General features: G+C 41.4%; 1 protein-coding gene across 2 annotated transcripts in view; it reads right to left on the bottom strand.

The window, feature by feature from the left end:
- Positions 1–12,624: 12,624 nt before the first annotated feature.
- The window catches only part of ppil2 (peptidylprolyl isomerase (cyclophilin)-like 2), a 210,992-nt gene continuing 209,489 nt past the window's right edge, over positions 12,625–14,127 (bottom strand). For both annotated transcript variants that reach the window (XM_078421882.1, XM_078421881.1), the window contains exon 20: positions 12,625–13,351. In XM_078421882.1, the coding sequence (XP_078278008.1) occupies positions 13,249–13,351 (103 nt within the window). In that variant the 3' untranslated portion in view covers positions 12,625–13,248. The remainder of the gene's footprint in view (positions 13,352–14,127) is intronic.

Below are 14,127 nucleotides of genomic sequence, written 5' to 3'. Positions count from 1 at the left end.
GTTCACCTCTCCTTGATTTTTCTTTAATGATCTTTATGGTTTTAAGCACCAAACATTTCAAAGCATCTCTTTTCTGAATAATGTATTTGGAAAATTGTTTTAAAAAAGTTCAGAAACATTACAGGGAATCGGCTCCCGCTGGGTATAAATCTGCAGCCCAGAACAATCAATACTGAACTGCAATGCATTAAAGCAGTAAACCTGCTTTGGTAAACAAGGTGTAGGAAGCAACTGCAGATGCTGGTTTAAACCAAACCTGGAGACAAAATGCCGGAGTAACTCAGTGGGACAGGCAGCATCTCTGGAGAGAAGGAAGGGGTGACGTTTTGGGTTGAGACCCTTCTTCAGACATGCAAGGTGTGGGAAATCGATCTTTCACAAATGCTGTGTGGGAGCAACCCCAGAAATTAAGAATAGGCCTATTATTGGGGTTGGCCAGAGGGAATTTCTATTTCACTGTAATGGTCAGAATGGCATGTTTCAAATCACTTCAGAGGGTCACTCCAGTAAAATATGTTTTATTTTAATGATGCCTAATCAGACAAATACTAACGATTTAGCCAAATAAATGAAGGTAATAATTCTGGAGTTCATTACAGCTTAGCTTTTACTCATTGTTGTCAGACAATCACAAGTTAATAGCAGTTTCCTTATTTAAAATGCAAAGAGTGATGACTGGTGTTTTTTTATAGGCATTTGACAGAACAATTTGTCAACATCATTTCTGAAGCCCTTATCAGTGTAGGAGACTAATAATGTAGGGTTTTGGTCCAATGACAAACTCGTGGATTAAAAAAAACACATTCCTGGGTATCAAGTTTATTTATCAATGAAACATTGTTTACTCCCTCTGGATTTCTCTCCTTACCTCCTCCCCAAATAAGCGAGTTCGGTATTACAACTGTGCATGCCCAGGTCATGGGTCATTCGGGATAACCATTCTCGCCAGCTGAGCCACTGCATGTGTATGGACCTGCGCATTCATTTCAATGAGATTTATAAATAAATGTATCCGTCAAATATGCCAGCAGTAGGCCACAGAGTACTGCAGGCTGCACAAATCCACAATTGTAGCTATTTAAATTATTGACTCAATACATCACCAACCTTGAAAATGCAAGAATGCCTGGAACGAACCTGTCCATGATCAAATCCCTGGCATTAGCCCGAGTCACAGCCATTCGAATTCAATATTGATTTACACGAATGACTAGTTGTGCGGTCAACCAATGTGAGACAGTCCTTACATTCCTATCTAAACAACCTTCCTGGATTGAAGGAAACGAGGAGAATTTGCTGTGTTGGAAAGTTCAGATTGGATTCGAACAGGCTGGTTAAACTTTCGAGGTGGGTTGGCTAAAATAAAGATGCTGTCGCTTTACCCTCTGGGGTTGGTTCCAGTCTGTCAGGGCACATCGTTGGGAGCCGGGTCCGGGTGTCCGGGCGGTGATAATTATGAGAATTTGCAGCCATTTGAACCGCAACCTACATTCACATTCAGATGTTAATGTGCATCATCAATAGCGAATGTCCCAATGCTGATCCCTGCTGTACACCAATGGTCATTGTCTTCCAATCAGAAAAGCATCCCTCCACCACTACCCTCTGCCTCCCTTCACCAAGCCAGGATCAGCAGAAAATTCAGCAAGAATAATCTTTAAACAAAACACGGAACCCTCAATAGAACAACAAATGAGATTCACTATCCTCTGATTCATGAGTGGGAGTTTTTGTTAATCGTTATCTGGTTGGAAAGCTGGTGTAAACGACATGTACTATGATACTGGTGTAAACGACATGTACTATGATACTGGTGTAACTTCAAGAGAAAGTCTGTGGCTCTGGGCCAATGCATGTGGCATTGTTAACAGCTGCTACTCTGCGAGAATTACCTGGTCTAAATTTATGCAGCTGGTGTTTAATTTTAGAGTTTCCAGGACAGATTGCTGAGGTCAGCCTCTGGTATGATTAGCATTCTTTCAAGATGCCTATTTTACTCTCAATCTTTTTTAGGGTGTTAGTAAGTTGCTTCTCAATGTTGAATACAATACTATGTGAAACTCGAAACTTGCAAAAACAGACCCCCAAACCAAGCCAGCTATTCATAGGCAATTTACACACAGCTGTCTCTCTGCTATCAGATTAACCTTTCACCCACCTCTTGAGATTTACAGTGAAATGCAGACAGTCTGTTCTCTGTGACCGCAATGAACCCTTTTCACCAATGCTTTACACTCACTTTCACCAGGAGACACAGGGCACCATGTACTGAATTGAAAGGGCAGGTAATTAAACCTTTCAGCTCCTTTCTCATATTTTGCCAGGGACATCTGGTTTGAAATCAGCGGATTCGGGGATGTTTAGATTCTAAACAATACAAGCTATTTTTAAAACTCCAATCAATGTGTGTCTGTGAGAAATGCAAGCGAGCAGGAGCTTCTAAAACAAATGGGAGTAAAGGAAGAGGAATCAGAAAGTAAGATTTGGATTGAGATCAGGTAAAATGCAATGATTTTTTAGGACAAATGTAGGGATGGAACATGATGCACATGCACGGGGAAGCTAAGAACACAACCTCAGAATTAACTCTCACCTGGGACTGAGAATGGATATAACAATTGAAGTGACAGGGCAGTGTACAGTACCTGGAAGCAACCTTGTCTGAATTATGATTCAAAATGTGTGAACTGGTACATGAAGATCATTTGGAATCATAGTTTACTGGGAAAATCACTATAAAATGCAAAAAATCTTGTTTAGGTAGTGTTCTCTCAGGATCAAAGATCCATCCAATCTTGAACAGTGGACAATGCCTGTGTGTGAATTCTTTTCATATGGGGTGGCTTATGTACACCTCCTACCTCCTACCACAAAGTCTTAGTCCAAATGCAAAGAGGCCCCGTTTAGCCACACAGATCTGAAACACTGGAAATCCCTTCCAAAATGTCCTTCTCTTCCACAAGACACACCTTAAAACCTGTTCTTTCATTAATGTCCTTGCTTTTGCCTAGATTCCAATTTTTTGCTACTGATGTGACATCAAGTTAAGTCAAGTTCAGTTTATTGTCTTGTGTACAAATATGGTGATGTGCAGGCACAATGAAAGCCTTGCAGCATCACAGGCATAATTTTCATACCTTAGGCTGTTTTGCTGCACTGATCAGTGTAATTTGTGGCTGTCATGACTGACAGCATTAAATATTAAACTCTTGAGCAATCAGTTTGTACCACTCTTGACTTGAAAAGATACCCAAAATGTTACTGGATAATTTACATTACAAAATAGGTGCAGAAAAATAAGTAATAGATTTTGAACAATGACTATTTTATGGTAGGCATAATTTGAGGCATTCTTCAGTGCCTTGGCAAAGGGCAAGCTCTGCCCAAACAATATTTCTTTGACTCTGTCTGCACTAATTCACTACGGGTGCATGCAGGTGAATCATCACTGCAGCAACACTTCATCACAGTCACCTCGTGTTTGGCCAGGAAGCTATCTGCTCTGCTGTCCTTAACAGACTGGGTTAGCTCATCACATCGTAGCAATGCTCTTGCTGTGAAACACATCAATGAATATAAATGAACATGATTTATACCAAAACATCTGAGTTTTAAATATGGTTTCCTCTTTGTCGTTGTACATTCACTAGGGCAAGCAGTTGAATGTGCGAGAGGATGTGTTTATGTGTAAAACCCAGCAGGCACAAACTTGTATGTAGGATTGGAAGGGTATGGAAAATATAAACAGAAAGTTCTGGAAACACTCAGCAGATCATGCCGCATTTGTCGAAAGGAAAATAGTTATTGTTTCAGGTTTGCTTGTTGGAATGTCTCAGAGCTGAAATATTAACTTAGCATTTTTCTTTTATATTTCAGATTTCCAACGTCTGCATATTTTTTCATTTGAGAAGATGGGTTGTTCTTGTTGAGCAGTGTATTCTTATGCACCTTTGAGTATACTCATTGGAGCAGGCATTTGGGCAACTCCAATATGGCTTTGCTACAAGAACCTTGTGACATGGAGCTATATGGTGGTTAAGAGTTTTCAATTGCATGGTGCCAGCTGAAATTGTGAAAATTGAAGGGGAAATGTTGATATTACAAATTGCAATATTAACTGTAACAGAAAAACTAAGAGAGAAATGGTGGCACGAGGGAACAATGGAAATGGAGGGAAGAACACTGGAAGAACACTACATAAACAAGATTTTTTGCATTTTATAGTGATTTTCCTAGTAAACTATGATTCCAAATGATCTTCATGTACCGGTTCACACATTTTGAATCATAGTTCAGCAGGAAAATCATCTGCCCATGTGGTTCTTCGAGCCCAAAGGCACCACAATGCAGTGATTATGAATGATCATGTAAATGGCTATTCTTCCAATTGCCGTTCGGGCAACATAACTGTCCTAATGTGTATTAATGCTCATGTATCTTTGCTTGGCCGCACAATTGTATCTTATAAAGTAAACTAGCTTGGTGGCTTTATGAAGTTGCTGCAATGGCAAAAGGATTGTAAGTAAATGTGTAGCTGTGGGAGACCCTTGCATTGGGACAAATGACAAGAGATTTCAAATATACAGTATCAACGCTAAGGAACTAATCCAACATGCCTCCCATTTGGGAGGGAGGGAGAGTGAGAGATGAAAAATGAATGGAATGTGATACCAGTTAGGTGTGGGCAGCAGAGCCTTGGACTTATCAAGTTTACAAAGGGGAATTACAAAACCAATGTTTAAATAATAATGTGGCTATTACAGTATGTGTTTATAAAGTCAATCTGCAGATCTAGTTTATGACAACACAGTGACACCATTCAGACCGTGCCCTGGGATTTTCCACACTAAAGGGTGGTGTGAGGTGTGGGTGCTGGGAGCCTGATTTGGGGTGTCTGGCCAGACATTGTGTTCACTTTTGACTTCCAGTCACCCTCCGATCCCTTGTTCTCGCCCCATCTAATCTCTCCAAAATACCACGCTCTCCCCCTTGCTTCCCCCCCCCCCCCCCCCCCCACCCCCACCCTTCTTTCAGCTCCTGTATGCTCCTCACTCCAAACCTCTCGTAATATAAAACCGATTGGCAGAGGGAACATGCTTTAGGCCAAGGGCTCAGAGAAGGTGGGGTGGGGAGCAGTGGTGTGGAAAAAAACTGCAGGATTTTATTTCTTTCCTGTTCAACATTGCCAGATTGGCAGAAGTATTTTAGGAACTAAGAAGAACTTCATTAGTTGATTAACCCCAGAGAACCAGGACATACAATCTGGATACAGTAGATGGAGGATAATGCTCCCATTGATCATCAGAAAAAAATAACCCCAGGCTTAGAATGGTGTATACTGCAGCACCAAGGCTCCACTTATATTTTTCACAAACAAATGCCAATTTATCACAAATTCTAGAGCTCCTTTCTTAACCAAGGAAACCAATGAAAGAGGAAACATCCCTTGGCTTTGAATAGATTCCAATAGGGCGGCACAGCGGTAGAGTTGCTGCCTTACAGCACTGGAGACCTGGGTTCAATCGTGATAGGTGCTGCCTGTACGGAGTTTGTTCGTTCCGTCTCAGCCCGTGTGGGTTTACTCCGGGTATACCGGTTTCCTCCCACATCCCAAAGACCTGTAGGTTTGCAGATTAATTGGCTTCTAAGAGTTTTATAGAAGTGTAGGATAGAACTAACGATTGTTGGTGGGGTTACTGTGAAGAGCATTGGACATGATGCAGGGAGCTGGACATATTATTACTTGCTGCTATTCTGAGCAATACTTCGAGTTACTTTTAATCTGGCCTTCAAATTGCCTTGACAACTTTGTTACATTATTTCCCAGAATCTCCAGTAATTCAGCATACACTGCAAAGAGCCATAGAGTCATGCAGCGTCGAAACAGGCCCTTCGGCCCAACTTGCCCATGCCGACTAAGATGCCCCATTTACACTCATCCCACCTGCTGACGTTTGGCTCACATCCCTCTAAACCTTTGCCGTACATGAAGGCCTGCTTGTGGACTCGACTTATCTGAGACAAAGTGACAGAGGACACTCACCCATTCATTGTCATGGCATCCTTATGCCTGAGAGGTCTCATAATCACCTGACAGGAAACGATTCTGTGCATGTTTATTTAGCTTGCGGACTGAGCAGAGACTCAAACACTGCAAGTTCACCTCACTTCCCTGGTGATGCTCTCCAGTGACCTTAGGATCACCTTACACCATCCTCCCATCTGTCATTTTCAGCCACGGCTGTGCTTTTAATTGAGCTAATTTATAAGCCAGTGTTTCTTTACGGCCCTGAACAATCCCTTTCTTGATAAGAAATCTTCCCACTAAATTCTGATGCTAATTGCTGCCCGGCCATTCACAGGCTGTGAGAGGCTGGCAGACATCCTTGATGATCAATTTTATTATTTCTCCCCCAAATCCAGCAAAATCAATCTAAGACTGCCTGCTTCCGTCCATCCAAGTCTGGAAATCACAGGGATTCTCACTCAATTCCAGATCTGATTATCCCAATACCTTTCTCACAGTTGGGTTGCACTCTGGAACTCATGCAAAATTCTACCGTATTAGTTAAATCCCACACCGTCTCCCAGATGGACCTTATTTTCCCATCCCTACAAAGTTCCATTGTCCACCATTTCCAAATCAAATGGGGAATTTGATTCCCCAATGAAATTCAAATTGATTTGGATTTTCAATTTGAATTCAAATTCGCAATCTTTTTTTGTAAACTCAAAATCCTTATCCTCTCCTGAAAATGGACGTTTGTGTTGGGGTCATGTGTCTTGTGTTCTTTTTTGTGTGTGACTGCTATGTAGTTTCGTTCGGTACCTTGGTACCGAATGACAAATAAAGCTCTGTTGAACTCTGTTGAGATTGCATAGCTTTGCAACCAATACCAGTTGCACCTGTGCTTTCTCTTCTTTTAATCTGTATTCTACTTACAGGCCTGTTGTTCAGTCCACTTTGTGTGGTGGGAAATCCCAAACCCCGTCATTCCAGAGTCTGGAAGGCTCTCATTAGAGTCCATCTTAAACAGTTATCTGAACCCCACATGGGAGTCATGGGGAGATACAGCATAGCATCAGGTCTCTCAGCTACCGAGTTCACACTAATCATTCATCGGCTGCACGGTGGCACAACGGTAGAGTTGCTGCTTTACAGCGAATGCAACGCCGGAGACTCAGGTTCGATCCTGACTACGGGCGCCGTCTATATGGAGTTTGTACGTTCTCCCCGTGAGGGGAAACCCCTGTGTGGGTTTTCTCCGAGATCTTCGGTTTCCTCCCTCACTCCAAAGACGTACAGTTATATAGGTTAATTGGCTGGGAAAATGTAAAAGAAAATTGTCCCTAGTGGGTGTAGGATAGTGTTAGTGTGCGGGGATCGCTGGGCGGCGCGGACCCGGTGGGCCGAAGGGCCTGTTTCTGTATCTCTAAATCTGTATCTCTAAATCTAAATCTTCACGGATCCTACCCTTTTAATTCTTCCCACATTTCCATGAACTGTCCACAGATTCCATTACTTACCTACACACTGAAATCACTCTACCCCAGCCAATTAACATGTGAACCTGCACATTTTTTGGGATGTGGGAGGAAACCCATGCCCTCACGGAACAACTGTAAGTGGTTGCATCTGTTGCCAATGTTATGGGTTTTCTTTGCTTTCTTCACACAGATGAATGTAACAGGTTCGTGTTGTCTTCTGAGCAGCAGTTGATTCGAGGTAAATCTGACTTGGTCATTCTGCACCTACTTTGAATCAATGTACCAGAGTGCAAATGACTGGTTGTTTTCTAATTTGAACAACTATACCCCACACTGAAAGGAAATCTGAAAGCCACATTGGTTGTTATGGGGTTTTACTGTACAAGTAATCATCTGCTCGTCTGCATACAAACAGCGGCTGCTCTGCAAACTATTTATTGCCTGTGATGTCCTTTGAGACATTTGAGTGATGTGATAAGGCACTAAATAAATCCCTGCCTTTCTATCTTTAGAAATGTCTCTATTTAAAGACTGGTATGTGCCTGGTAAGCTCTTGGAAACATCTCATTTAAAGTCAACCAGAAATAGATGTCTTTCTCAATCATGCCACACGTCAAGGTTCACTTACACTCTTCAAGCTTTAAAAATGTATGAGAGTTTAGGCTGATCAACCATTTTCTTGGATTCCTCACAAATCACCATTGGCTTCAAACGCAGTCATTTAGTCATAGAGCACAGAAGTAGGCCCTTCAGTCAACCAGGTCCAAGCTGACCGCCAAGAACTCATCATTGTTAATCTTAGTTTTTAGTACTTGGCCACTAACCTTCTATGTTTTGATTCAAAATGCTCATCAATATGCTCCTTAAGTGGTTGAGAGCACCTGGCTCCACCATTCCCTCAGTTAGTGCAATCCAGATTCCCCATATTCATTTTATCCACCCCTTGGACTTGTGGTACTTAGCTTTCACACCTGATGGGAACATGTTAGCCTTGAACTCTCACTCTTTCATTTTTGAATGACTTACTTGCAAGTAGCTGCTCTCACGCTGAGTCCAGCCCTAACTTATGAGATTGAAATTGTCCTTCACTCTGGTCACTTGCATGTCTACATGTCTCAGTGTTAGATGCAGTTCTGCCCTTTCTCTGATACAGCTGTCGACATAACTGGCTTAAATAGTTTTTCTGGACCTAAAGACCTGGACTTTAAAAATCCCACTGCCTTTAAGACTTTCACACTAATATGAAACTGAAGGTGATTTGAACTAATTGTGCCTATTCATCACCAAGTACAGCCAATTCAGTGCAAAGACTAAACATATTAAAGCTTACCCTGGTTGAAGTGGTCAGTGACAATCCACTTACTTAAGTGATGGATTGGACCATGAGGATTTATGTAAATAAATGGAAACAATTTACATCAGTTGGTTTATTATAATAAATGATTTGCAAATTAAAAAGCTAATTAACTCTTGCAATTCACGCAGCACAGTGGAGTAGCTGGTGGAGCTGCTACCTCACAGCGCCAGAGACTCGGGTTCAATCCTGACTTTGGGAACTATCTACATGGAGTTTGCACATTCTCCGTGACCATGTGGATTTCCTCCGGGTGCTCTGGTTTCTTTCCAAATCCCAAAGATGTGCAGATTTGTAGGTTAATTGGCCTCTGTAAAATTGCCCCGAATATATTAGAAGTTTTTGCAAAAGTGGATAACAGAATTAGTGTAAATGGGTGATCGATAGGCAGCAGAGCCTTGATGGGGTGAAGGGCCTGTTTTCATGCTGTATCTTTCAATTCAAGTTCAATTCAATCTGGCTATTAAATTAAACCTCATTGAAATGATGAAAACAAACTTTGTTAATTTGAAACAAGTAACTTCACAGATTTGAAAATAAATGAAGAAATTAATAATTTCCAATCTCAATATGACTTGCTGCACTAAATCAGAAGTTGTAGGTTAAAAGCATAACTTCTGATGTAAAGCATAAGGACAGGCTAAGCCATTCTATGAATTCTTGCTTGCGGGAAGGTTTTTTTTAGGAGATGGGTTAAACTGCTTGTGTACAACACATGACTTGTAGCAGTCAGGCAGGTGTTGGAGATCCCGCTAGGTCCTGGTGTTCATTTGGTCATTATTAGTCGGTCAGAAGGTCTATGTTTTAGAAGAGTTGGTGGGTTGGGTGAGAACCTTGTGTGCATTTGTTCACCATTGATTGTGCTATTAAAATACCTACCCCATCTTACAGAGAGGCTAATGTGTTTTACAAAGTGTGGAGGTCATTGGCAAAAAAGAGAAGGAATAGTGGAGACAATGAGGATGTGAGAGGTGAGGGAATATGTATGGAGCAGCAGAGACAAAGAGAGTGTGGCTTGAGCGAATGCATGCAGAAGGTAGCTCATTCCGAGAGGACAGTGAGGGAGAGAAGCATGACTTTGTCAAAATACCTGATGGACTAAATGGCCTCTTCTGTGTTATAATAAGGTCATGTGGTTCCTGTATTATCTCATTGTGTGAATGAAAGTTCATGCACTTTCCTTCAAAACCAGTAAATGAATTTCAAACTTCAAATTGTAAAATATTTTTTCTATGTAGCGCTATCATGGAAGCTGATAAATAAATGAAGGATAATTTTTTTAACCGCAAGTCTCTTTGGGTGTGTTTGTGTTGTGGTTAATTTTTTAGTTTAATTATCTAGGTCTCATTTGATTTTCCGGAATCATCAATTTAAATACTATCACTCAGTCAATTAACTAAATTGACATCAGTGTCCATGAAATTATAGGACTGCTGCAAAAATCCATCTGTCATCCATTAGGGAAGAGATCTGCTAACTTAACCTGTCTGGCCACGAGACACTCTGGACCAGAATAGTTGACTGATGCGTTAAACTGATCCACAACATGGCTTAGTAAACCACGCGGTTCAAGGGAAATTAGGAATGGGGATTAAATGCTGACCTTGCTATTAACATCCAAATCCTGGGAGGCAATAAAAGCCGAAGGCATCTGATGCTCTTGGATATGTATCTGTAATCAAACCCTGTGACCATTCCAAACTCGAAATAAGATGATAGTAAATGTCCCACAACCTACACGTGCATCAAGAAAGCTGCTTCAGCATTAAGTCAGTAATATATATTTTTCTCTGCAAATGAGTAAGAGAAACACTAGACGAGTGTAACTGGAGTAAGTTGTGATTCCAGCCAGCTGCATATGTACACTCGCCCCTACCTAGCACGCCGCAGCTTGGTCATTTGAGGGTGCTGTTAACAGGCAGAGCTGTTTTCACCCATTGTGCACCTGAATTTGATTTCACTTTTACTCTGAACATACAAAGAAAACGAAGACACTTGAAGTGTTGGTTCTCGACATGGTGACAAAGCAAAGTCTGTGATGGAAACATGCTGTATTTGTGCTGAGTTTATATCTGTATACTCAAAAACAAGTTACGTTGTACTACAGAGCCAGCTGCTGACAAATATCTGCCTTTGCCTTGTTATTGTCCGCTGCCTTCAGTCTGCTGATCCAACACTCTTTAGCATTAACTTTTTGTTAGATGTGTCCGATCGCAGTCTTCCTATCAGTTGTGATTCAGTAGAATTTCTCCCATGAGTGATGCCTCGACGTCCACTCCATTAAGCTTTACAATGTGTTCAAGTTAACTTTCTTCCACATAATAACAAATCCTCTCGTGAGTGACCAGTATCCACCACACACGACTGCTTGGCCCAATTAATCTGCATTCCTTGCTGTTGTGGGGTGTAAGTAACAATCACATAGAATTACACAGCAAAGGTTAATCTGGCAGAATATCAGATTCACCTTGTTTAGCCTTGAACTCCTGTATTTGTACTGGGAGATGCCAGGGAGAGAGCTATGATGTTGGAATTCCCTCCCACAACTACTTACTTTGATCATTCACAAAGTTACAAATAGTTGTACTACCACATCATATTTTAGATGCAACAGCTTCTGTGGCCTCAATAATGAAATCTATTTAAGTAAGTTGTAAATGTAATATTGTAATGTTTTCGATAATTTTTTTATTATAAATGTTTTAGATGATTTTTTTGGTTCATCAATTTGAGGCGAGATGATGCAAGAGAAGAAATTTGGCACACAACCTCTGATGGTTCCAAATTGGCTGTACAGGGTTTGCGCTTTTAATCTGGGGTATTCTTTGTATTTTGTTCATTTTCCAGACCTATGTTGGCTATGCCAAGGTGAGCATTAATTGTGTTTAAGGTGGTGGTGATCGTGGTAACCCACCTTCTTGAGGCACCTTGTTTTGGAGGGAGCTGCAGAATTTAGAATTAGCAATCATGAAGGTATGGTGATATATTTGCAGTCAGAGGGGAATCTGCAGTTGGAGATGTTTCCGTGTAGTGGTGGTATTGCCTGAGAGTTTGGAGGTATAACTAGATACATCTAGAGGCCTTTCTAGATGGTATGTGTTTCAGCCACAATGCAACAATGGAAAGGATCTTAATGCTTAGGATGGTAGATTGGGTGCTAACCAAGCAGGCTGCTTTGAGTTTGTTGCCAGGTGTTGTTCAAGTTGCACTCATCCAAGTAAGAAGAAAGTATTCCATTACACAGCTGACTTCCGTCTTATAGATGGTAGAAAGGTCTTAATAAATCAAGAGATGAGTTAATCACTCTGGATACAAAGTAACTGGTTTGGGATGCAAAGTAACTTGGTATGCCCAGTCAAGTCTCTGGTCAATAGTCTTCTCACCAAAATTGATTTTCAGCATTGGTGATGATAATGTAATTAGATGTCAATAACAGGTGGTTAGACTTTTTCCTGATGGAGACAGCTATGGCTTGGCACTTTTGTGCAGCAAATTCACTTGCAACTTATCAGTCCTTGCCTTACTGTTTTCTGGGTCTTCCTGCATGAGGGCATGAGCTGCTTCAATTTTTGTGGGGTTGCAAATAAAATTGAACAATGTGCAGTCACCATTCAACATCCCTACTTCTGCCACTAAGCTGGAAGGAAGACCATTGATGAAGCAGCTGGAGATATCTGGGTCCAGGACATTGCCCTGAGGAACTTTTGCAGAGGCATCTCGGGGCAGGGGTGACTGTCCTTGAACAACTACAACCATCTCTGTGCAAAGTATGGTTCTAATCATTGGAATGATTTCCCCTTAATTGACAAGTAAAGACTATTATGAAAAATAACTAAGACATATCTAACATCCACTTTCTTGCAAAGACCTATGAAAGGAGTCCTCAATGACCCAGTCAAGTGATGCCTATTCACCAAAAACAAATAAATCTCTTAAGCATAATCAGTGTTTGATCATCACGTGGCAGAGAGGAAGTGAAAGTAGTTGCCCACAACATATGTAGAACTCCCTGTCTCAACTTACTGTAGATCTGGACCAGTTTGGGCTTAGTCATGCAAAGAACTGAATAAATCATCTCAGCTAGGAATCCAACTGAGTTTAATTAAACTGCATAGAAAAATGTATTTCATGAGGAAAATGGCTGACCTCATCGTCAGCAAATATGGGAGTTTAACAAAATCCAGAATGTGGTCTCGGCAAGGAAATAAAGTTCTTGTTTGTACTAGAATAGAAACTCAGGCATTGCTTAGATTATTCATGGACTTTCCATCTCATACTACTTTTAGTTCAGGAAGGAAGAGTGCTCTGGTAGAAATTCAGTCACGCATTTGACCATCTATGGATCTTTTCTCTCTTGAACACTGCTGATTGGGGTTTTCTCCTCTTGTTGTGGCTTGGACTGAGCTCTACCACGAGCTAAAGTTACCAAAGCCAGTGATCCCTTTTGCTTTCTTGCTACTGCTGGTGGAAGGGCTGCTGTCCTGATGCTCCACTGTCCGTTTTCCAGCACTGAAAAGAGAAAGATCGTGGAAAATAAGGATGCAATGCCACGTTTAAACACACAAACCAAACTAGGGGCAAGTTATCGTTCAGCAATTCAACATTGAGCTTCAAGGTTTCAGGATTCTTGACACAATAATATCATGCATCCATTCAAAAGGTAAAAACAGGAAGGCAGATTATTATCTGAATGGTGTAAAGTTGGGAAATGGGGAAGTACAAAGAGTTCTGGGTGTCCTTGTTCATCAGTCTCTTAAAGTTAGCATGCAGGTACAGCAGGCAGTGAAGAAAGCTAATGGCATGTTGGCCTTTATGACAAGAGGAGTTGAGTATAGGAGCAAAGAGGTCCTTCTGCAGCTGTACAGGGCCATAGTGAGACTGCACCTCGAGTACTGTGTGCAGTTTTGGTCTCCAAATTTGAGGAAGGATATTCTTGCTATTGTGGGCGTGCAGCGTAGGTTCACTAGGCTAATTCCCGGAATGGCAGGACTGTCGTATGTTGAAAGACTTGAGCGACTAGGCTTGTATACGTTGGAATTTAGAAGGATGAGAGGGGATCTTATTGAAACATATACGATTATTAAGGGATTGGACACGTTAGAGGCAGGAAACATGTTCCCAATGTTGGGAGAGTCCAGAACCAGGGGCCACAGTTTAAGAATAAGGGGTAGGCCATTTTGAACGATGAGGAAATTTTTTTTCAGTCAGAGAGTTGTAAATCTGTGGAATTCTCTGCCTCAGAAGGCAGTGGAAGCCAATTCTCTGGATGCTTTCAAGAGAGAGCT

Source organism: Rhinoraja longicauda, chromosome 25, assembly GCF_053455715.1.
Source record: "Rhinoraja longicauda isolate Sanriku21f chromosome 25, sRhiLon1.1, whole genome shotgun sequence".
In the NCBI taxonomy this organism is placed as follows: Eukaryota; Metazoa; Chordata; class Chondrichthyes; order Rajiformes; family Arhynchobatidae; genus Rhinoraja; species Rhinoraja longicauda.
The sequence above is the reverse complement of the archived record's forward strand: the minus strand, read 5'-3'. Positions and strand labels throughout refer to the sequence as shown.